General features: G+C 34.4%; 1 protein-coding gene across 3 annotated transcripts in view; it reads right to left on the bottom strand.

The window, feature by feature from the left end:
- LOC150100765 (afadin- and alpha-actinin-binding protein-like) overlaps window positions 1-25,570 on the bottom strand; it is a 187,217-nt gene that overhangs the window by 46,855 nt on the left and 114,792 nt on the right. For all 3 annotated transcript variants that reach the window (XM_090401952.1, XM_090401951.1, XM_090401954.1), the window contains one exon: window positions 15,890-16,005. In XM_090401952.1, the coding sequence (XP_090258078.1) occupies window positions 15,890-16,005 (116 nt within the window). The remainder of the gene's footprint in view (window positions 1-15,889; window positions 16,006-25,570) is intronic.

Here is a 25,570-nt window from a genome sequence, read left to right as displayed (position 1 = left end):
TCTAAATATTCATCACAACACACAGCTGTAGTATGTTTATATGGGCAAGAAATTTGATACACACCAGGAGCTAAAAGCAGAAATTAATCTTTAGCTGAGCCTAGAAAAGTAGATATCTTGTGATAGGATGAAAGTACACTTGTAGGCCAGTGGATCTAAGTAGTTTGGGTTATACCTTCTGAGATGCTTTTATAACATGGAATGGTGATATGACAGACCACCTATGTATCACTATTCTGATGAAAGGCAGATGACAAGGAAAGTCTAGAATTATTTTATTTATGTATGATTCTGTAAAGCCATTAGTAAGGAAGGTGGACTTATTGTGATTTATTTCTTGGGAAAGCAGCAATTCAGTAGAGTAAAGAGAGTATGCTTGATGTACTAAAGTTTTAAAGTCATTGCAGTTATGATGTTGTGAAAGAAGATGAATGTAAAGTTCAGTATGTGTTTTCTTTCTGAATACACTTTGGATTGCCTTTTTAGATCTATTACTTCATCAACCAGATGGAGCCTTCACTTCTCAGTATGTTAGTAATGAAGATGCCCTTGATACCAGGCCAAAAATTTTATACTAATAAAAATACATAATTAAATCAGTTTTATGTTATTTATTAATTAAAATGTATGAGCTTCATAAATTATCCAACTTCTTAATTGCATAATTAAGATGTGACACAACCAGATATGTTGAGGACCAGGTTGCATGTGTAGAAAATAAATCCCATAACCAGAAATTGATTACTTCAGTGCTGGAGAAATCCAATAGGTGGTCCCTGTACTGTGTAATCACCATTATGGTGAAACGGTATTGGTTTCACCATAATTGATTTCGCCATAATCCAACACTGACATGACATGACCAGAGACAATTTACAGTAATTTGAATTAGCCTAGATTATTAGAAACACTGTTAAAAAAGGATGATAACTGTAATCAAGCATCTTTACAACAGTCAAAATGACAATTCTTCACTGGAAAGATCTAGGTTTAAATCCTGTCTAGGACAAGAAAAACACTAAGAGCTTTTAAACTAAATGTGAATTAGTAAGTCTCATTTCAATGTTGCAGGATTTTCTCTCAGAAACTTGGCCATTCCCTTGTAAAACAAAAATTAAATTCAGAGAATGTAACAGATAAACAGACTACAGAGAAAGGATTTAACTGCTCTATCCTGGTTAAGGGGAAAAAAAAACTACAAATGAAGTTGCTTGACTGTAATAATCATTTGGCATAATATGCAAAAGGAAGATTATGGGATCAGTTTTATCATTCAACGTTTTGAAATTTCACTGCACATTGTATTAATTATGCAGATTATAATGAATTTTCTATTTAATTATCTATCATGTGAAACTATTAAATTTGCATATTAATAATTATAGTTCTTACTCATTAATTATTACTAATTAATGGACTGCTGTAATTTAATTTCAGGTTTAATTTGGTAGATCTTATGCTCTACCAAATTAAGCCTGAAAACTAAATCTATTAGTCTTTCTATTCCATGATGACGACTGGAATAGAAGTTTGTTTCTGATAATTTGCCAGCAGGGCCAGCTCTACTGACGGTACAATAAGTACATTTGCACGGGGCGGCAAGTTTTTTTGGGGAAGCAAAGTTGGCATAAACTATACGAAAAATAAGGAGGAAGGGGCGGCCCTGTTTGCCAGTAGTTAATGTATGGGATAGACAGATGGTAGATGTTTGAGAAATGAGCTGACCTAATTGCAGCATTTGCACCCTCATTCCCTTTTATCTCAACATAGCTTGGAATCTAACAGAGGGAACATATATAAAAGTTTAGCTTTCATAATTGAAAGAGGAGGTGTTGGATTCAAGAGAACACCAGATGTTTTCATAGCTCAAGATTTCTTATTGCCTGAAGAGAACATTGTGAGTCTGAATATATCATACACTTTTTGTAATAATGCAGTCTGAAGTATAAAGTGCAAGCTCTATCACATACAACTCAGCTGTAAAGATGATACACTATTGGTATTTGTAATATAATGCTATCTCTAGAAAGATGGCAGAAGATTCACTAGATCCTCTGATTTTGAACTGTCTGTAGACAGGCACAAAATCAGAGTATTCAATTATGTGAGCTTCAGAGCTGCTGACAGACAACAGGAGGGGTGGAAAATTTTGGTGGCTTGCTAAAAGAGCAGCTACATATAGGTATGTATGACTGCTATGGTAGAACTGTGTTTGGTGGTGTATGGGCTATGCTGTCTACTACAATCTCTAGACTTGTAAGAGAGTTTTGATTTGCAAACCACAGGGTTTTATAGTGGCCTATTGTTGTACAGATTCTCCCATCATGGACAGTAAATAGTTGGCCATGTGGGATGGTCTGGCAGGGATTTTATTTTTATTGCATATAACAGCAACAGTTTTTTATGTGGAAGTGACAAAGGTGGTTCATATTTGCCTCAAAGTACAGACTAGGAATAGGTGACACACGAAATGCTCCGGCTGCAAATCTGATGACTTGATCGTGAATAGGATTTACTCTTCCTAGCTGAAGCATAGACTTGGGATCCATAATTAAGTTTTTATCTTATCAATGCTCTGTACAAACAAAGGAAAGAACATCTGTCAGCACCCACCCCAAAAGTGGAAGTCAGAGTGCATAGAATGTTCATTGCTTTATGGCACCTGTCTTGTAACTGATGTATGTGAGGGAGGACACTGAGCTTGCCATCAATGAACATCTGAACCCATTTGCAAGCACTCATTCTGAGGGATGGTCAGAAGCTGTGGTATACTGCAGATGTCTTTCGTATTACTCTCATATTACACGAATGATGGAAGATGAAGTCATCTGCGTAAAGGGCATTGCTTAGAGTTGGAGGCTACTGTTCCATTATTGATTGCAATCTGCAATCAATAATGGAATGGAAAAATTGATCGCTTCCTGATTGCAGAAGGCATCACGCTTAAAACTGAAGTTTGTGGGACTCCTTCCTCTCGGTTATAAGTTTGGGAGAGCGGTTCCTACCTGGAAGATCCAGTTAGATAAGAAATTCTTAATAAAAGAGGGAGATTCCCTTTGAGACCAAATTAATAGATCCTTCAGTATTCCATATCTACAAGATGTGTTGTATGCTTTTCCTTTTCAAAGAAAATTGATACTAAATGCAGGTTTTAGGAAGGCATCTCTAATGGAGGCCTTCAGCCAGACAATATGATCAGTATGTTAAAGATACCAAGCAATTTTATAAACTTGGTTTTTAATCCTTTTTCCCAAGTAAGCAAACTGACAGGTAAGTCAAGTTTGCACCTGAACATAGTTCAGGTCTGAGGCAACTCGTGGTAAAGGTGGAGTAAACTCTGATCATTTTCCTTAGTATTTTCCCCTAATGCAAAGGGCATCCCATTGCAGAGATGTATGATGCTATGCATTAAAGGCAAGGGCCACTACCCAGACTGGTTTTGACCTTTATTGAGGTCTTGTCAGTGGGAGCCAGACCCCAAAATAATGCAGAGTTTATAAATTTTACCTAAACAAACTTTCTACAATATGATCAGTAGTAAAATAATATTTTCGGAAGCCTTTCAGAATATGCTGTAATGAAAAAAAAAAAAAAAGGTTGTTTCTTTTTTTTTCCAGAAAAAAACATAAAAGACAAGAGTTAGCTATTTTATTCCAGAATTTTGCACAAGTGGTCAGAGATACTAGATGGTAGTTAGTTGGGAATTTTGGACCCTTCCCTGGCTTAGGAAAGGTGATTATAATTGCCTTTTGTCAGGTATCTGGAAATATTCTCACAGAAAATTCTGTTGTCAACAGTTGAGTAACAGTTGATCCTTGGATGATGGTGAGAGATATTTTACCATTTTATAATGGATATTATCTGGTCCAACAGCAGTTGGATGGTATTTAAACAAATCAGCTTTCATTTCTTCTTTAGTGAATAGGCTATTGTATTCTTCAGTGTTGTATGAAGTAAACTGGTATTTGTTGTTTTTCAGCTTTGCTTTTTTTGGACAAGAAACTCAGGCAACAAGAAGATGCAGATGTTTTAGCAAAAATCTCTCCAAGTGTGTTCACAATCAATGTTGGATCAGCAACTGTTACCATTATACTCAAGGATAGGGAGATGACAGGTGCTATGTTTCCCTGTCATTTTCCAGATTTTGTCTCAGACTTCTTTAGTGTTGGTTGTTCTTGTTATGGAGGATGTATATTGCATTCCGAATTCCTTTCGACTAACAATGGATGTGTTTTGCTAGAGCTCGGGCACATTCGAAGGCAATGAGGTTTGTTGTGAGATATCTTCATAAAATATCCCAAGCTGTCTTCTGATTTCTTTGACTGCTGTAAAATCATTATTCCACCATGGCTTAGGGAAACATGGAACTCACTAGATGTTTTAGGGATTGCAGTTGTGGCAAATTGTATAATACACTGTCAGATGATTCACTGCATTGCTGATGGAAGATGAGCTGATCATTGCAGAATCAAATTCTGCTAATGATGAGAAAGTGAGCCCATCAGCTTGCTCAATATTCCATCATCATATCTGTGATGGAGTGTATGGTTGCCCAAGCATAAAAATGGATATCATGAGAAAGTGATACGTCGCAAAAATAAATTCTTAGTTTCCTGCTTGCAGAGTAAGAAAAGGGAGGATGAGCAGATAGTTAAGTCTATGGTTCTATTCTACAGTGAATGTTCAAGCTAGGCATATAGAAAAAGGTGTTGCTTCCTCTGGTTATGAAAGAGAGAGATTATTGTTGTTGGGCATATGATCAACAACTCTGATGCTTGTTCAAGCACTACCCCACAGAGTGTTGTCTATTACTGTCATTCCTTTGATCAGTCAGTGTTGATTCTTCTGCCATCTTGGCCATTCCAGACTTCATGCACATAAAGGGTGACATTCCCTATTTACAGCATTCTATACTGCTGATACCCTCACTTAGTTTAGTCTGCCAGCTGATGCGGTTTACTAGGGTGTGGCTGCTGGTGTGCACTACTGTTACTTTGTTACCTCCTTATATTTTCTTCTTATTACTTGTTTATAATGTTTACTTCATGTCTATATTGTTAATAATTCCTTAATTCAATACTTTGTTATAACCTCAATTATACCTCATTAACTCTTTAATTTATGCAGTCCCTACGTTTACTCTGGGCCGTTAACAACTTTAAGGATATTGCACGTCGGTAAAAGACAGAGATTCCCAATAGACAATGGCAATTCCTTTGTTTCAGTGCTGGTTCTCTCTTCGGATTCAGGGAAAATTTATATTATACTGCGCCACCCTGAATCCTAGATTTTTGAACAACGAAAAATCAAAAGAATCAACTATCCCTAATTTCTTAAACTATACGAAATAGTTCAAATTCATCTATCTCTAACTTAGCTTGCAGTTGTAGCCTCCCCTATAAATTACCTTCCGCCATGGTTCAATTATTTATGAGTGGTGCAATAGAAAATGAAATCAGGCAAGTCAACCATTGAATCTAAAGAAAACATTTACACTCTAGTCAGATTACATATCATGAATAAACTTTTGCACATGCTAGCTTCAATATCAGTTTCAAAGAAAAAACAATTATCTAACCCTTCTTACTCTCTCTTAGCATCTATAAATATCAGTACAGTTAAAACATTCTATCAAAAGGTAAATCATAAGCTAGAACTCCACAATACTAAAGGTTATTCATTCATAGACATTAATTTAACCCTAATTTCTTCATTCATGTCACCTTACATCTCCCAGCACCATAATCTCCCCTAGCATACTCTTCGGTGGTGGTGGGGGGATCGCGTGCTCTCCTTCCACAGTGCACGTGTACTTTGGTGTACGTGATTTGCTCCTAGCTATCGGTACTTAATCCGATTAGCCTTCTCTCAGTAATATACAAGTATTTATACAAATTTAGCAAAGTTTAAACAATGGAGTATTCACAGTAAACACATTACAACACTATGGACAAATAAAATTATTCTTAAATTATTAACGTCTCCGATAATTTACAAGCAATTTTATCTGCCTGATATATCAGTATATGCCAAAATGTAAGATGCATGTTAAGTTCTGAAGAAAATATAAATTAATACAGTTTCATTCAGAACTTAACAAAATTGTTAAATATATTATTATTATTTTAAATGTTATCAGATCTTCAAATCTATCTTGTCTTCTGCGCCTTTGTAAAAACTATAGTTATATCATTTAAACCTTTCTTCTTAACCTTTACTATACTTCTGACTTATAGCCGCAAATAACATAAAGCTCACGTGCGCAAAACTTGCAGAACAAAGAAATCGCCTCTGCCTGGAGCCAATCTCTCTGTCTGACCCACTGGTGTTTATTCTCAACTGAATTTGGAAAATTTATTTAGTTTCTAGCTGCGCCACCAAATTCGTGGGTGGGAGGTGAATCTCCCTCCAAAGAATAACACACAGTAAACCACATGGAACGTTTCTCTCTTAATTCTAAGTAAATCTATCAACTTAAATTTCCTGTTATGCAATCGTGACAATATCTAGCTTTAAGACTCACACAGATTCGAATTTATGAGTAGTGCATTGAAAATAGAAATCAGGCAAGTTATTTAAACAAGAAAACAATTTATTTAACATCAATGAAATATACAATGGGTCAATTTTAAGTACTAAGTAAATTAGCTTCTATGCTTCAAATCACAACTAATGACTACGTTTACAATTTAGATCCTTATCATAATTAATTCTAGCAAGACCATGTATCTATAATTTTCTCTTGTTAAACTTAGTAAAGCTCAGATCAAATTTTACATAACATTCTGCAGGTTTAGGCAATAGCTATAACATTAAATACCTTAAATTTCAGCCAGACCTTCTCTCACATATAACAAACTACTTCAATTATCAGCATAAGGCCTAAAGTCCTCAAGTATCACTATAAAACAAGTCCCTCAATTAAATCACCGTCACAATCTTTTTCTCTAGCTAAACAATGAAATATCTTACTTGAACAGAGGTCTGTATTTCTCTGAATGATCCATAAAATCAATTCTTTCTGTTATAGTTAGACTTTAGCATTTAACTCGGGGAAACTCTTCTGGGTTTTGAGAGATCCTTCTTTATCATCAGCAGACATCGGGAACTTGGTGGTATGGAAACTCGGCATCTAATTTCTTCTAAAACAGCTTATCTTAGTCACATCGGTCCCTCAGCAATATTTTTTTTTTATCTGGAACACAAGTCTCCGATGGCGATTACAAATTATCTCCGACAATGTTAGCAAAACTCTGCTGCCGTAGCGTACATTGTAAATTCAGGTGGGAACCCCACGTGACCTTGAAACTTCTCGCTGACCCGAGAACGGGAACGCACACCAGATCGACTTGAACTCTTACTCCAAGAAAAAGGCAAGACAAGACCCTGTTTCGCCGTATCTAACTGCTATTTATATGATCCCGATGACCTTTGTTTTTGGTTACATCATCGTCCCCCAGGTACATTGGTGGTTTGCACCAGTCACCCGTGTCGATCGGTGCAAGTAGTCGAGAGAACCCCGTGCACTATTGACCCTCGAGGTTGCAGTTGCCCCAGGTCATTTGTTAATACCTTAATCTGTCTGGAATTACTGGTAACTAAGAGGTTTCTTTAGACACTATTAATCTTACACTTATATTCCTTTGTTCTTTCACAAAAACCCTTTGAGGTGACAACATTTAATAATATACAAAAAATATTATTTCTAAATTAAAATTATGAAAATTTCTCTATTTACCCACAAGTATATTTAATGAATTTTGCTTACCAGTAAAATTGGTATACAAGGTATTTTTGTATAAACATCCTTCTATACACGATTTTACACCACTACCAACTTCTTGGAGCCATAAGAGAGAGCTGAGTGTATGCGAGGACCAGAGCCCAACATCCTGACCCTGAGATCAGTGGCTGACATCGATACTAAGGTCCATACACCCCATTGGTTATTGGAAAATAACCTATCGAAAATCTCAACGTGATATTTTGCTTAGTTATTGAACTACATTTGTTTGGTGTTACTGAAATTCGTCGCTCTGAAAATGAGAATTTTCATGAGCAATAAATTTGTGTGAAGTTTTGCATTTTGCATTCAATTGAGAAAATCTTTCTCAGAGACATTTGAAATATTAAAAACAGCATTTAGGAATGAGGCTTTATGCTGGACTCAAACGTATGGGTGGTACAAATATTTCAAACATGGCCAAACACTTCAGTCAAAGATGATTCCCGTTCAAGACGACTGTCAACATTGAAAATTGACGAAAATGTTGCAAAAGTTTGTGAAGACATCCATTCTAACTGCCATTTAATTGTTTATGAGGTAGATGAAGAAGTAAACATTTCAAAAATAGTCTGTCATGAGATTCTTATGCAAAATTAAGGTATGCATTGCACTACAGTCAAATTTGTGCCTCACCTTTTGAATGACAATCAAAATTCAAGTTGATGTGAGCTGAAAGCTTTTCAGTTGAGTTCACAAAGATGAAAACTTTCTAAAAAACATCCTAACTGGGGATGAGATGTGGGTTTATGGCTATGATGTTGAAACAAAAGCTCAATCATCACAGTTGGTGTCAAAAGGGTCACCACGACCCAAAATAGCGAGACAGATGCAGTCAAACATCAATGTGATGTTTTTTTTTTTGATTCTGAGGGCACTGTTCACCATGAATTTCTTCCACAAAGCCAGACTGTGAACAAGGAGTATTATCTTGAGGTAATGCATCGTCTTCATGAGGCTATCATAAAAAATAGGCTTGATGCGTGAAGGGGAAACCAATGGATGCTTCATCACACACATCATTACTAATCAGTCAATTTTTGGCACAACACAAAACAGATGTTTCAAAACCTGCTTACTCACCTGACCTCAAACCAACAGATCCCCCCCCCCCCTCAAAAAAACAAAACAAAACAAACTGTTATTTAAAGGACAGAATAACACTGAGTTGATTGAATCAATAAAGAAAAAACTGCCAGCGGAACTGTCAGACAGCAAGGAAAATTTATTTTAAAAGTTCCGGAATTTCCCAGACAAACCTCACATCTGACAAGGTGAGAGAAAACACCACCCCGTGGAAATTTTGGATGATATTATACGTCATAATTTTTTTAATTGCAACTAAATCTGCAAAGGGGGGGGGTACAATGCGTTTGTTTCAGGATATACACCCTCTGTCCAAAAAGAAACCGAACTTTTGATAGAAAATAAAACACAGGCCAATTATAATTATTCAAATAATTTATTTGAATCAATATACTTTCCCTGAGCTTCGATAGAGCGTTTGGCACAGTCAATTGATTTGGTAAATGAGTTTTTTTTATATTGGTTTTTGGGATACTGTTGAGGGTCATGGTTACTACTGCTTGAACGTTTTCAATGGTGTCGTATTGCTTTCCTTTCATCGGCAAATGAAGTCGAGGGAAGAGAAAGAAGTCACAGGGTGCTAAATCAGGTGATCCAACACACAAACTTGGTTTTTGCTCAAAAACTGTCTCACAATGTTCGAACAATGAGATGGTGCATTATCATGCAAAAGTGACCAGCTGCCTGCATCGTGATATTCATGCTGTACGCAATGAATTCTTGCTATCAATCTCTTCAAAACTTCGAGATAAAACTCACCATTGACCATTTGGCCAGGCGGAACGAATTCTTTTTGGATAATGCTCTTGGAATCGTAAAAACAAATCAGCGTTGTCTTTACTTTTGACTTCTCCAAGCGATTTTTTTTCCAGATGTCCCTCTTCTGGTGGTCTCCACATACTCAAAACACCACATTTCATCACCAGTAATGATTGTTTCAAGGAAGTTTGAGTCCTTACAGGGGTTTTAATGAGGTCCTTGTAATGTTCAATTTGATACATTTTTTGGTCGTCAGTGAACTGGTGAATTAAATTTACAAAGGCCCAAACTCTCGGTCAAAACGTTGTGCACAGTTGATTTTGGAATCTCCAATTCATCTTCAATCAATCTCAAGGATGGGTTTTCTTTGATGAAATCGCGCACTTTTTGGATGTTAACTCTGCTCAGTCCAGTTCTTGGACGGCCCGGCTTTTCGTTGTCCTCAAGCATCTCACGACCACTTTGAAATCACTTAAACCACTCATAAACTTGAGTACAAGATAAACATTAATCACCATATGCTTTTTGAAGCATTTGGTGCATTTCAGTAAAACTTTTACTAAGTTTTACCGAAATGCACTACCGAAAAAGTCAATCGCAGCTCTCTGTTTGAAACTCATTTTCCGACAATTCGTCAAAACACACTGTCACTATAACTCAGCTTCTAATGAAATAAATGTCATAAAAAATGTCACAGTTGACACAACACTAATGAAGGTTGCCGCTTTCGACAACAAAAATATGCAACAGGTGGTGCCACTAGTTTCTTCTATTTTTGAAAAGTTCGGTTTCTTTTTGGACAGAGGGTGTATTAGAAAACAACAATGAAGGAGAATGCTACATTTGGTTGGTATATTTGAATTACTCAAAGGAATAAATATGTGAACCATTATTAATAAACCATATCAGAATGGGAAGTGGAAAGAACAAGTGCAAATAGAAATACTTTCATTACTGACAAACAAATTATTAATAATTAACAATTGTGCTATTATGTGTGTCCCATAAGTTGTTAGGTGGAGTGCATAGCATGTAATCTCATAAATTCAAGACATGTATAAGTGAATTTATGATGCCCTGATTAAAAAAAAAAAATTACGAGGAGAGGGAAATAGATTTGTTTGCAAAGCATAAATAAGTAACCAATAATAAACAGCCGCTGTATACATTTGGTAGTTCAGTGAATACCATGAGGAGTGGCTAATCCAACAAACTAATAATGTTGATCAGGTGATGCATTTAGGCATAACAGGAATACATGTTGGTTGATGGAGCAGCAATTAATCCTGTAAAATTTGTTATGTGTATATATTTCTGTTTTATGGATATATCACTTAGTTTTCTAAGAATTTTCTTTTGTTTGCTGCAGATCAGTATATGTTTTATACATTAATAGGACACATTATTTCTGATCATCAGAATTATCCAGCATTGCATGAATCCTATATTCATTACTTTTTTTTTTTTTGGGGGGGGGGGGGGGTCATCTCTGGTTTGACTCTTAGCTTCCTGCAGTGAATGTTCTTTCTGGTTGTTGCTCAGCAGTCTTCGCCCAAATTTTGCAGCAATGTCTCTCATGTTCAAACTGCCCAATAAAAGACAGTCCAACAATCTCACAAATATCATGTATAGTTCACTTATGATAGCCTCATGTATTTTTGCGATGTTTTTCAGTGGTGTACTTGTCAATGATCATCCAGAAAACTCTTCATTGACAACAGATGTTCATCCATCCTTGAAGCATTTGTACCACAAAAAAAGTTTTGCTTTGGCTCAGAGCATTATCACTAAATGAATCCTCAAGCATCAGTAGGATTCTGCAGCAGTTTTCTGAGGTTGAAACCAATTTCATGCAGATTCTTTACTCATTAAAATTCACCATTTCAGCTGGGGGAAAAAAAATCACCTAGCTGCTAAAACATGACTTTACAAAAACGCATGTAACACAATAATGCTGCCTCTCAGTTTACTGATTCACAAAGGATACTGCTTACCCTTATAGTGAAAGGCCATATAATAACTGGCTTACACTCACTACTAATATTCCCTGAACTTTTGGGTAGCACCTCACACTGTTAATAGTTTTCCAACTGAGAGTCTGCAATTGCTTGTATGTTTGTATTGAGTGATATTTGTGGGCAACCATGCTTTCATCTAGCAAGGATGGCAACTCATCATGAGCAGGTCCATCCTGTTTTGTCCTTAAAAATGATGGCAATATTTCATAATGCTGAATTGTCTCTCAGCTTCAGATATGTTTCCTGTAAGCAAAAGCATACTGCTTTATACTTCTGCAAGAGGGATTTAATGTCATTGATTTCTGACAGAATCCACAAGAATTCTATTGTAGGAATGTTTTCATCATTTCATTTTTTTGATGGTATCATTGTAAGTTGAATAAGCTGACTTCCTAAGTTGAGTAGTTTTGCTTTCATTAGCCTTGCATTTTTTCTTTTTAGAGAATTGAGGACGGCCAGTATTCATCATTTCCTCTTCATCAGGAAAAATGTCCATGATGTTGTGATACTGTACTCTTTCTAAGGCATTAGGTACATGAATTATTTTATCTTCTTCAGGGGAAGCAGAGGTATCTGTGATATCTAAAGACATCCCACCCATTAGATGGGCTCCAGGAATGTTTTATCCTCTGTGATGCATATTCCATTATTAGTGGATTTTCATGTAGTGGGACCATCTTTGACATGTCCTCCAGAACGAGTCGATACTGATTGCCTTCATTCACTTAAAGGAGATAGAGTAATTCATATCATTCAGGGATGTTATAATTGTGGAGAAGGGGGGGGATTGACATATGAATTTAGATCCCCATTGACACTTTTTTTTTTTTTCTTTTTTTTTTTTTTACAGCTGCCTTCTTGGTGTAAGCTGTCACTTTTGTGATATATTGCTTCTTTGCCTCCTGTTTTCATTTTTCTCATCCTTCAACCTTTGGCATACTCAGGAGTAAGGTGGATGGTCTTCCTCACAATTAGGGCATTTTGGTGTTTTGTTCTTGCAATCGTTGTTTTCATGCTATATCGGGAAACAGATGGCAGAGCCACAACAGGTAGTTTGAGAGGATGACATTTAAAACATCGAAAAGAGTTTAGGATATGGAGCCTTACTGGCAGTAAGACCACTTTGACAGATGTTGGTGGTTTTGGTGTGTTAAATGAAAGGATGATGTTCTTGGCAGGTGGGAATCAGGTGACCATCTCTATATATAAGTATTCTCTTCATTGCTGTCACTCACTGATCTTTCATTTCTGAGCAGATCTCACTCTGATATCATGCTTCTGAAAAAGTTTAAAGTTTTGTGGAACCATAATCAGTATTCTGCTGATGAATACAGCATAAAGTAACTTTTCTGATCATGTCTCAGTTGTTGCTTTGATAAGTATACTCCTAAAAGAAGCTTCTTTACAGATTTTGGAGACCCTGCTAATCCTCCCAAACCTTTCTGGATGAAGATGGGTGACATTTTTCCATGATGGCATTCCCCTGTTTTGAATGTATTATTAAGAAGAGTGGTGTATTTAATTGCAGCTTCTGATGTTTTCTGCTTCTTATTCTGATTATCTGGTTTCCTGACATGGTTAGGGCTTGAGGGCCTATGATAAACAAGAGGATGAAGTATGAGAGTGGTCTGAAAAGTTCTCAGCCTAACAATGAAAAAAAAAAAAAATTATAATTTCAAAATTATTTTTATTTTTCAACATTATCTCCCTTAAGACTAATACATTTATTCCAGCAATGATCCAGTGCCATTATCCAGTCCCCGTAGTGGTTCTCAGTAAGATCTTCAAAATATCCCTCTGCAGCTGCAATCACCTCTTGATTCGAAGAAAAACGCTGATCAGCAAAGAAAGAGTTTTAGTTGTGGGAAGAGATAGAAGTCAGAGGGAGCCAAATCTGAGGAATAAGGTGGATGTTCCAACCATTCATAGTGCAGATCCCTTAATTTTCCCACTGCCAAAACACCTTTGTGGGCAGGTGCATTGTCCTGATGAAAGATGATTTTTTTTCTTCTGCAAACTGGATCTTTTCTCACAAATTTTTTCTTCTAGTCTGGTTAAAAGATTGGAATAATATTCCCCAGTTATTGTTTTACCCTTTTCAAGATAATTAATAAGCAAAATTCCTAAAAAAAAAAAAAAAAAAAAAAAAAAAAACATTTAACCTCACAAAATGAACCAGCATTTGCATGGTTAAATGTTTTTTGCATTTATAAAACACTACCTTCAATGGTTGTAGCTACAGATTTTTGTTTATAAAAGACACTTCATAGCAATGAATTAATATTATGTGAAATATGTATGAATGTATGTATGGAATATATAAGAAATATGGAAAAGATGATTTACTTATTGCATTTGATGAGGGCAGTAGGATATTGCAACTTAAGAGCTTTTTCAAGTACCTTTACAATCTCATATGGATGCAATTGTAATGTCATCTGCAGTCAAATTACTACAAACTTGTAGGGACTATAAAAATAAATTATAGTGATTTTTCTTTTAAAACAGCTCTGATGATATGAGATTTGGTCAAAATCTTTTTTGGTAGTTTGTTACGGGCAACTGAGTTCATTATAACCATTTGCTATAGTAAGAGAACGAGTAAAATGACTTATGATTTGGAATGTAAAAAAGAAAGATCAAGATTGCAAAGGGAAGAACAAATCTGAAGGCTATGGATAACATCTGGAAAAGTAAAGTGATCAGCCTGGAAACAAAACTAAAGATGCATGTTTCCAGTACTCTTAGTGGTGTACTGTATGGATCTTGAAACGTGGGTAATAAATAAGGAATCAAGAAAAAGAATTTTGGCATTTGAAAGAAATTGTTACAGGAAGATTCTAAGAATAGGATGGGTACAGAAAATCACCAATGAAGCTCTATCAGAAGATAGAACCAAAAGAGAATCTAATGCAAAAGATTATAAAATGGAAGCTGCAATTATTTGGACACATCTGTAGAATGAGTGAGGACCGGAAGATAAAGACATAAATGTCTTTATCTTCCGGTGACAGTGGACAAAGAAAGGTGGAAAAAGATAGTAAAGGAGGCATCGGACACCAATGGACAGTGAGCCCATTGTTCGTGACGATGAATGATAGAGGTTTATTGTCATGAATTAAAGTTTTCCTTCCTAGGATAAGGGGGTTCTCTGTGACATGATTCTTCTGTATTTGATTTGTTTATCCTGTTTCCCTACACAGAAGAAACATGATGTTGGAAAAAAGCAGGAGATAAGGATTGCACTATATATGCATATTGATTTCCTTCATTTTAATGCAATGGAACCAGAAGGAATTAAGAAGAAATAAAGTAAGACTTTAATGTTTTTCTTAAGCAGTTGACAATAGCACTCCTTAGGGAAAAGAGCATGAGAAAATCTATTTCAAAGAACAGAATTAAGTGAAATAAAAGAAGTGGATAGTTTGAAAAGCATAAAGTCGAACTACGTATGAATTTTGCATTATATATGAGTATTGATTTCCTTCTTCATTTTAATGCAACGGAACCAGAAGGAATTAAGAAGAAATAAAGTAAGACTTTAATGTTTTTCTTAAGCAGTTGACAATAGCACTCCTTAGGGAAAAGAGCATGAGAAAATCTATTTCAAAGAACAGAATTAAGTGAAATAAAAGAAGTGGATAGTTTGAAAAGCATAAAGTTGAACTACGTATGAATTTTGACCAGCAACTGTTCATATTTACATATGCACAGAGATGAGTAAAGGAATGATGTAGCGAGTTCAGTGGAATTGCATCCATTAAAATCCATATGCAGAACAGAACATTTATGAGAAAGTGACTAGAATGAGTCTGTATGAGAGGGCCTAATTTATCTATCTTCTGGATATATCACCCATTTTAGTGTTAACAGTGTTGCACAAATGAGAAGTAGTATGTTGAATGGAAATGACCAAATGTTTTTGGAGACTATGGATATGTGTTTGTGCCAAGATGGAGTTCGAGGTGTTGATCAGTTTGAGGAAAGTAATCTGATTATGACTGGAGATTGAGTATTAATTCAAAAGGAAAGGGTAAGTGATGTAAGAACATTCTTATAAAAAACAACACCTACTAGTTTTGCAACCTAAAATGAAAATTAACTAAATGCTGAAAAATTGCTGCAATAAAAATATTTTAGGTAGTGAAACTAGTAGCTATATTTTTCATATTTAACAACTAAAAGCTTACACAAGTTCTAAAGTGGCATTTAAGAATACACGTAAGCATCAAAATGAGCTAACTTGTTCATTGCGTTGCATTGCTTCTTCATAATATTTCAATCTTTCTTGCATTATTTCCAATTTCTTCTGCATGTTCTTTTTATCTTCCAAGTCAACATCTTTCTTTAGACGTTCATCTGAAAAAAGACCATTGTTATAGTGATCATTTAAATAACTGAGATGCAAACAGGTTTAAAAATTACATTATTCAGAAATAAAAACTGCAATGAGAAATACTTTATACCACCAAAGTTTCATGAAAATATGCAATGATGTTTACAATAATTAAAAGATTTAAATCTAAAATATAGTAGTATAAGTAGGATTTTTACTTTACCTTCCTTTAACTCTCTCTCTCTTCTCTCCATTTTGGTCTAAATGCACCAAAATTCTCAAAGAACATTAACATTAAGCAATGCAAGAAATTATATTTGAAATTTAGCTGAAAGCAGTTAAACTGACTATAGCATTATTTTTAACTGATTTCAACTTCACCTCTGCAGTAGTGAATAAGATCACAGAATAAAAGCAATGCATTTTGGGTAGCTGTTTTTTTTTTTTTTTTTGCTATTTTCAAAGTGTCTCAATTTTTTGATTAAACAGATTTAACAAATTGGATATGCTGTTTAGTTGAATACCTCCACCATATAAAGGCAAGTTTAATTTTGACTCTAATGATTCTCTACTTGGCTTAAGAGTTGACAGTGTGTGAATCCTGATATTCATCATGATGCTGTTTACTACACAGTACATTATATACTTGCTATAATTAAAAAATTCCTCTCAAACAAACACTGCCTTCAATGATAGCATATCCAAGTTATCTCTTGAATGTGTGAATCTGAAACATCATTTGGATTAAACACTTAACAGAAATTCACTTAACAGCAGAAGTCTAAAAGATTTATTCACTGAATGTGACATTTCATATATGACAAATATATCTTTTAAATATGAATTATGTTTTAATGAAGTATAGAAACAAGAAAGAACTACAACAGGTGTGGGAATAATAATATATGAGGATTTTCAAAATGAAATAAAAGCATGAAAAGACACTGAGAATAAAAATAAAACTGCAAAATCTTCTTCTACAATGGATTTTAGGCCAAGTGGACTGTTCCAGTCTCATGTCATCACTTACTTGGTCTTCCAATTCTTCTTTTTTCATTTATTTTATATCTGTATAGTCTGTTATTGTCCATTACTTATATAGTGGTGGTTAATCAGTTTTATATTCAGGGATTGTAAAATTTCTTTATTTGTTTTATGGCCCTATTGGTATATCCAACTGTGTTTCTGAGAAATTTCATCTCCGTGTTTGAATCCATTTTCGTTCTTTTTTATGGTCCATGTTTCACTTCCATATAATAAAGCTGGTTTAAAGAGAATGTTATATAGTGTGATTCTGGTGTGTTTTTGTACCAAAGATCACTTAAATATTATGCCATTTACTTCAAAAAAAAAAAAAAAAAAAATTGATATTCTCATGTCTATCTTTTTTATGTTGCATTCCAGGTATTTGAAAGTGTTTACTTGTTCTAATATTTTAATCTATCACTATTTTACTTCTTATTGGATTTTCAACTTTGAACACCATTATTTTTGTCTTTACTTTTGATATTCTCATATTATATTGTTGTGATGTTTCATTTAATGATATTTAAAACTGCAAAATAAAATTCTAATCAGTGCCTATAACTCTGAAGAAGGAAAACCAAAACCAGCAAGTTGAAGAATTATATGAAATGCTACAGAAAACTGTAAATCAGCTGAATTAATAATGCTGGCAAGAGACTAAAATGCAAGGATTGGAAACAGTTTAATACCAGGCATATGTCAAAGATTCAATGAAACAACTCAAAACTCAAATGGAATAAGATTGCTTCAGTTTTATACAGATAACGAATTTAAAATAAATAATACCTTCTTTAATCACAAGAGTCGACACAAAATAATATGAAGAAATAACAGAAGACCGATATCTACTATAGATTATACAGTAACCAATAGAACAATAAAACATGAAATATTGGATATAATAGTCATAACATCTGCAGACATTGAAAGTGATCATGGACTACCGATGGGAAAATTTAGATTTCAACAAAATACAAATAAAGTAAACAAGCAAAATAAAGAAATAAAAGAAAATAAATTTAGGGTGGAATTATTACAAGAAGACAGTATAAGAATACTCTACCAAAACAGGCTAAAAGAGTAATTCCAAAAAAAAAATGCTATCAGTAATGAAGATGTAGATTCTCATTGGGAAAAATTCAAAAAAATGGATATTAAACAGGCAGCATATGAAGCACTGGGACAAAAAAAAAAAACTGGAAAATACAAAACAAGACAAACTCTCTGATATATTGAAAAAAATCAAAAAAACACTATCACAAACCAAGAAAACAGCATTTACTAAGCATTTAAAAGAAAAACTAATACAGCCAAACATAAATATAAAAGAATAAGAAATGAAATAAAAAATTAAAAAAAAGACTCAAAGCAAAAATATTGGGAAGACTATTTTAAACAACTGGAATATGACTTTTATGAAGCACAGAAACAAGTATGGAGAATAATCTAAAATCAAACAAAAGAAATTTGTGAATAAATAAATATACCAATCATAGAAAAAGAACAATGGGAAAACTCTTTCACCAAATTATATGAAGGCAAAGAACAAATAAAAATGTCTGAAATACCTTGTCAGATGTCATCTCCTTCCAGGAAGTTGACGAGTTTCCACCATGCACGACTTTGTGCTTCTCTTTTACTTTCTTCATAGTACAAAAAGGTCCAGTCCTTAATATTTCGCATCCAATCTGTTCTTTGTCTTCCTCTTCTTTTTCCTTGTATCATTCCTTCTAGAAGTGTTTTTTGTAGGGATTCATGCCTTAGTATGTGACCAAGGTAGGTGGTTTTCCTTTTCTTAATGGTTCTCACAACAGAGTCCTATCTTCTCCAATCATCTCTAATATTTCTAAATTAGCTTTTTTGGAAGTCCATGGGACTAAGAATTCTTCTGAGGATCCACCATCTCCAATACCACAATACTGAAATACCACAGTCAGAAAACACAAAGAATTTAAATAAATAATTTAATAGAATCAGTCATCTCAAAATTGCAAAATAGGAAATCATTTGGAACTGATGGAATTTATAATGAAATGCTAAAAATGAGGATAAAGAAACGACTGAAAACAAGAAATTTAATTAAAGACAGATCCCCAATGAATGGAGAATGGATATTACAATTACTAATATTTATTTAAAAAGGGAACAAAATCTGAACACCAAAAATTATCAAGAAATAAACGCACTGTGCACCACTCTAAAAATATGTACAAGAATCATCAAAAAAGAATTAGAATCAAATTATAATGATGAACAACAGGATTTTGTAAGGGAAGATCATGTACTGATGCTGTATTTGTTATAAAGCACATAACAGGAAAAAAGCAATAGAATTTAACAAACCAACATTTATTTATTTCACTGACTTAGAGAAGGCTTTTGACAGAATCAGATTACCGGACATAATGAAAGTACTATCATTAACCTCCCAACCGGCGAGGACGTCTAAAACAAGGATCGTCCAACTAAATCTGGATACGATGCATGCTATCTGTTGAAAGAACATGGATAAGAAGTGCAATTCGGCCAGCATGTCCATTAGAAGGTGTAATAATCCCTCATGCTTAAGAGAGCACTTAATCAGATTATTTCAGGCTCATAGCTGTGACTCAGTTACCTATAACAAGAAATGCAGTCCTTGTTCTATGCTGGGTAACTGAACTTTAGTTATATTTCTAAAAATATAGAAATTATTTTTATTTTCTCTTTTTATTATACAATACAATTTTAATGCCTAGACAAAATAAAGATCCTTGCCTAATTTCTTCACTTAAATATTGCATTACCTTCCAGAACCAATTTAATTTTTAATTTTTTTGCTAATTTTTTCTAATTGCTTACCCCACAAAACATTTCTTTGTTCTAATTATTTGAAATATTATTTAAAAAAACCGGCTGCTGACATTCGAGATTATGTTATATTTTTGTTCAAAATCATGATTCGAAGAATACTTCATAGATTTCCTGGAGGACGTGCTTGAGCGACTTTGGTTTATAGAGAATAATGAAATTCTTTAAACATATCACTAAATTTTTTTTTCTTTATATTGTAATCTACTGTTCTTTGCACTTTCACCTTCTTGGTTTCCCTGTATAATTGGTCATTACAAAATAAAATTCATGGTTATGATTTAAATTGATATGTATATATTTTCTGCTAGTTCAGATATTATGCTCCAATTTTATAATAAGCAATACTTTTGCTTATATATATATATATATATATAAAAATAAATTTAACTGACTAGAACTCGAGAAAGTATAACAAAAACCTTTAATACATCACGACTAGTTTCATCGGTGCTCCGACTTCTTCAGGTGAGAAATAAAAATCATAAGACATAAAAATAACAAGGTAAAAAACATGGACTTTCCAGCTTAATAAAAAGTAGAATAGTAACAGTCATATTTGAATAGGTGACCGCATGCTACTGTTGTACTGGATTTTACGGAGTACTGGAAAGGACCAGTCATGTCCTCTTCTCGGCAAACTCTAACCTTGAAGAACAGCCACATCAAGTTGACTGGGAACGCACTACTAATTTATATATATGCAAGGATGAATTTGAAAGAAGAATTATCGAATCAAAAGAAATAGTTCTGGACCCTTCACATTTGAACAACAATCTAAGCTACAATTTGCCTGATTCCCATAGCACAATAATCCAGTACTGGCTCTCTAAAATTAGCTGTTGCACACATTCACCTCATGCCAACAGTAGCACGTGGTCACCTATTCAAATATGACTGTTACTATTCTACTTTTTTATTAAGCTGGAGAGTCCATGTTTTTTACCTTATGTTTATGTCTTCATCATCATCATCATCAAATTCCTGCCATGTACCCTCAAGGGGTGTACAGGATATGACAGTACTACATGAAAAAATTACATCATTACTAACTTCCTATCTACAATTTTCCTCCAAATCAGTCTGTTACTTGTCAAGACTCCAACATTATCAGATCTTATATTTCCATCGTCTAAGGCACTTTGTACCGTATCAATCCACCTATATCTTGGTCTTCCTCTGAGTCGTTTTCCTGCCAACCTGGCAGAGAACACTTGTTTTGCTAATCTTTCCTCTCCCATTCTATTTAAGTGACCATACCATCTGAGATTAGCTCTGCTAATGCATTCCTGGATGCTGACAATGTCAAGTTCTTTCCTAATATCCTCATTTTTAATATGATATTGCCATTGATGTCATCTGTTCACGCCTCTAATCTTTCTCAGGACTCTCATATCTGCGGTCTCTAGTCTTTGGTCAAGTGTTTTACTTCTGACCCAGCTCTCAGATCCATAAGTTAAAATTGGTTTGAACACAGTCTTGTATACAGCTAATTTAGTGTTCCGACTAATTTCTTTCTTATTACATATGAATTTATTCAATTGACTTCCCACGATACCAGCTTTGCTGATTCTGTTGTCTATTTCTATATTTAGTTTACCATCTTCAGTAAAAATTGTGCCTAAGTAGCTGAAATGTTTTACTTGTTCCACAGGTTCTCCATTCACAACACAGTTGACATTTTCAATGATTCTGCCTATTTTCATTGTCTTTGTCTTTTTATTGCTGACCTTCATACCATATCTATTACACCAGCTATTCAATTTAGTCAGAGAATCTTGCAGACTTGTAGCAGATTTATTTAGAAGTATAACATCATCCGCATAAAGCAAAGAGCTGACATTAACATCTCCAATTTTGATATCAGGTTTAATACCACATTCCTTCATAATGTGATCCATATAGATAATGAATAACAGAGGGGATAATGTACATCCTTGTCTCACACCAGATTTAACATTAAACCATCTTCCTGTACTTCCTTCAATTCTAACTGCTGACTCACAACTCAAATAAAGACTAAGTATTGCTTGATATAATGCCCCATTGACACCATATAACTGCAGCGTATTGAATAGCTTCTCTCTTGGCACCTTGTCATATGCCTTTTCCAAATCGACAAAACTTAAATACAGATCTTTGTTATATTCCCATGCTTTCTCGACTATTTGTCGTAAAGTGAAGATCTGATCCTGACAGCCTCTATTTGGCCTGAATCCAGCTTGTTCTTCACCAAGCTTTTCTTCCACAATTCTTCTCAACCGTTTCTCAAGTATACTTGCATAGATCTTGCCAGGAACACTCAGTAGGGAAATACCTCTGTAATTCTCACATTCAGTTTTATTTCCCTTTTTATATATGGGTACTATGAGAGCTCTACTCCAATCATCGGGAATTCGTCCCTCTGTCCAGGCTTTCTGAACTATGCAGTGCAGCCACTGTAAGACTCTTATACCACCATACTTCAGCATTTCTGGTCGAATATCATCTACTCCTGCTGCCTTTCCACATTTCAAGCCTTTGATGGCTTTTTCTACTTCAAGTATGGATATGTATTCCTGACTGCATGCCTGGTCAGTGTTTTTTATCACTGTGCTGTCATCACTGCTTGTTTCATTTAGCAGTTTTTCAAAGTAATTACTCCATACTTCAAGGATATCTTTTTCTCCTGTTTTCATTTCACCTTTATCATCTCTAATTCCTTTTACAGCACTCTTTCCTCCATTCCTAAGCTTCTTCAACAACCTCCAGAATATTTTGCCACCTTCTTGATATTTATTTTCTATATTCTTGCCAAAGTCCTCCCATGACTTTCGTTTAGCTAGTTTTACACACTGTTTAGCTTTCTTACATTTGTCTCTGTATTCTGTAAGAGTAAAAGCTGACTTATTTGCCAGGAACTTTTGATATGCTTTCTTCTTTTCCTTCACTGCCTCTTTAACTTCCTGTGTCCACCAGGGAGTTCTGATTTTTTTATCTTTGCACACAACCTCACCACATGCCTCTCTGGCAGAATCAATCAATGTTTCCTTCAGAGTTTGCCACTGAATCTCCAAAGTTTGATTCCTGTTCTCAAACTCTTTCATTTTCTTTTCAATAATATTTCTGTATTTTAGTCTACAGTTTACATCTGAGAGCTGCTCAACTTTTATTCGCTTTAAAACTTTCTTACATGTTATTCTTTTCAATATGAAATTCAATTTTATCCTGCTCAAGACTAAATAGTGATCACTTCCAATTTCAAATCCTCTGTACACTCTGGTGTCCTGCACCAGGGAGAAAACATCACTATCAACAATAACATAGTCAATGAGACTTTTCTTATTCCTAGCCTCTTCTCTCCATGTGAATTTGTGCACATTTTTATGTTGGAACATGGTGTTGGTAATAACCAGTCCATTTCCTGAGCAGAAATCCAACAGATATTTGCCATTATTATTAGCTTGCTCTTTTCTCCAAATTTTCCCAAAATATTTTTGTATGTCTCACAATCATTTCCTACTCTACTATTTAGATCCCCAACAAGGACCAACTTTTCCTTTTTCATTGTGTCAGTTGCTTTTTCTAAAGCCTCAAAAAATTCCTCCACTTCTACCTTAGTAGAACCTTCTGTGGGACCATAGGCACAAATAAGTCTCATTGTCCAGTTCCCCATTCTCATATTTGCCCACATTACTCTACTTGAGACTGACTGCCATTCAAGAAGATATTAGCCTCGTATTTTGTGTTGAATACTATGGCTACTCCTTCTTTTCCTTGATTGTTATTGCCTGAATATAACATTTTGTATTTATTGCTCAGAAAGATCTCACCAGTTTTGGTCTTTTTTGTTTCAGTCACCCCTATTATGTCGATCTGGTACTTATCTAATTCCTCAGCTAGCTTCATTTCTTTGCCATTCAGGCTTCTTATGTTGATAGTACCGATCTTTAACTCTGGTGATGTTGAGTTGGGGTTTGTTTTCAGATTTGTTCCAGTAGCTGACTTTTCGCTGTTCGCCCTGGTTCCCTGGCGAAAACAACGGGGGCCTTGTTTAACCGGGCGACGCCCCAGCCGGCATGAAATTTTGTCATGTTGTACTATCATTTTTTATTTTGGTTTAACCAATAAGAATACAATTTGGTCGGCTAAATCCCAAATTGCCAGCCCATCCTCGTTCGTTCAGTATCGAAGTAGATACCCAACAGGGTGCACCACGAGAAGGTGAGGATTGGACATTAGGTCAGAAGCCCTGGTCGGTTCTCCGCATTCCTTTAAAGGCTATGTGGAGGTCTCCTCTCAGTTATACAGCTTTGATGTCTTATGTTTTTTATTTCTCACCTGAAGAAGTCGGAGCACCAATGAAACTAGTTGTGATGTATTAAAGGTTTTTGTTATACTTTCTCGAGTTCTAGTCATTTAAATTTATTTTTTATAAATGCATACATCCCAAGTAAATCCTAATTTCAATAATATATATATATATATATATATATATATATATATAAATTACAAAGTTTTGTATTAAAAGTTTCCACTACAAAAGTTCGACAGAATCAACATTATTGTCATATTTCTTTTTCTCGTGTTGGATGAAAACGGTAAAATGCCACTCTTGTAATTGTATCAGATGTTATAATGGCAAAAATAGTAAGAAAAAACTCATTTGTACTTTCTTTTCAAAACACAAAGAGAGAACATTGTAAATTCACCCAATGAAAAAGAAAATACTCCATATTTTTGTGTTATCTGATTTTTTTCTTGTAGTAGTACAAAGAAGAAATCACTGCACATAAGATGGTAGAATACAAGAGGGCAAAAATCTGTACATTGATTACATTATAGCTGATAGAGAATTCATGCCGGAAAAATTATTTATGCAAGAGTTCTAAATCAGCAGATATAACGACATTTTCTTCTAGTTTAGATACGTGGCATTACTGAAGTAGCTAAACCTTTGCTACTATTTACACTAAAATGAATGGGCATGTTCCCCAAGTGATTTACGTTCATAACAGTTGTCTTGCGAACGATTTATAAAATAAATTCACTGAAATATCTGCAAATTGAATAAGTCTTCGATATAACCTTCCTACCCTCCCAAAAAATAAAATTATGTGAAGTATATGCTCCTTTTCTTTTAAAATAATTCGAGTCCTCCTTTTCAAGATAATTATATGAAATAATTTATAATTTTTCGATAATAAAAATAAAACTGATCATTATAAATTAAGAACTTATTTCAGCATAAATACTGTATCAGCCTGTAAAAGAAATGTATTTTTTTTCTATGTTAGGATGTCTACTAATCAACAATTGAAAACGAAACACGACATAAGCATTCTCAATTTTCTTCCTCAATAGCACTGAGAGTAATCTAAGCCTTTACTTTTCCATCCAGCTAAGAGGATTACTACAAGTATTTCTAAGACATAGATTACTTCAGAAATAGCAACCAGAAGCATAAGTAGAAGTAAAAATATTTAGATTATTTTAAGAAAAAGAAACTAAAATAATACTACTGAACTTTTTTTTGTGTGGTATGCATGTAAACAATTTTGTATGGTGAAAATATAGCACAGTATTTCTAAAATTTCAAATCATTTCAGCAGACAGTAGAACAGCTGGTTTTAGATTGCAAAGAAATAGTACAGAATTAGAAGCTTCAGGGTACAACAATATTATTGCCTTATTTCTTTTGTCGAAACGGTAAAATGAAGTAATAGATTTTGA

The sequence above is a fragment of the Typopeltis vanoorti genome, chromosome 12 (genome assembly GCF_054136105.1).
Source record: "Typopeltis vanoorti isolate ZY-2024b chromosome 12, IOZ_Tvanoo_1.0, whole genome shotgun sequence".
Lineage (NCBI taxonomy): Eukaryota > Metazoa > Arthropoda > Arachnida > Uropygi > Thelyphonidae > Typopeltis > Typopeltis vanoorti.
Note: the sequence above shows the minus strand (reverse complement) of the source record. Positions and strands in the feature narration are given on the sequence as shown.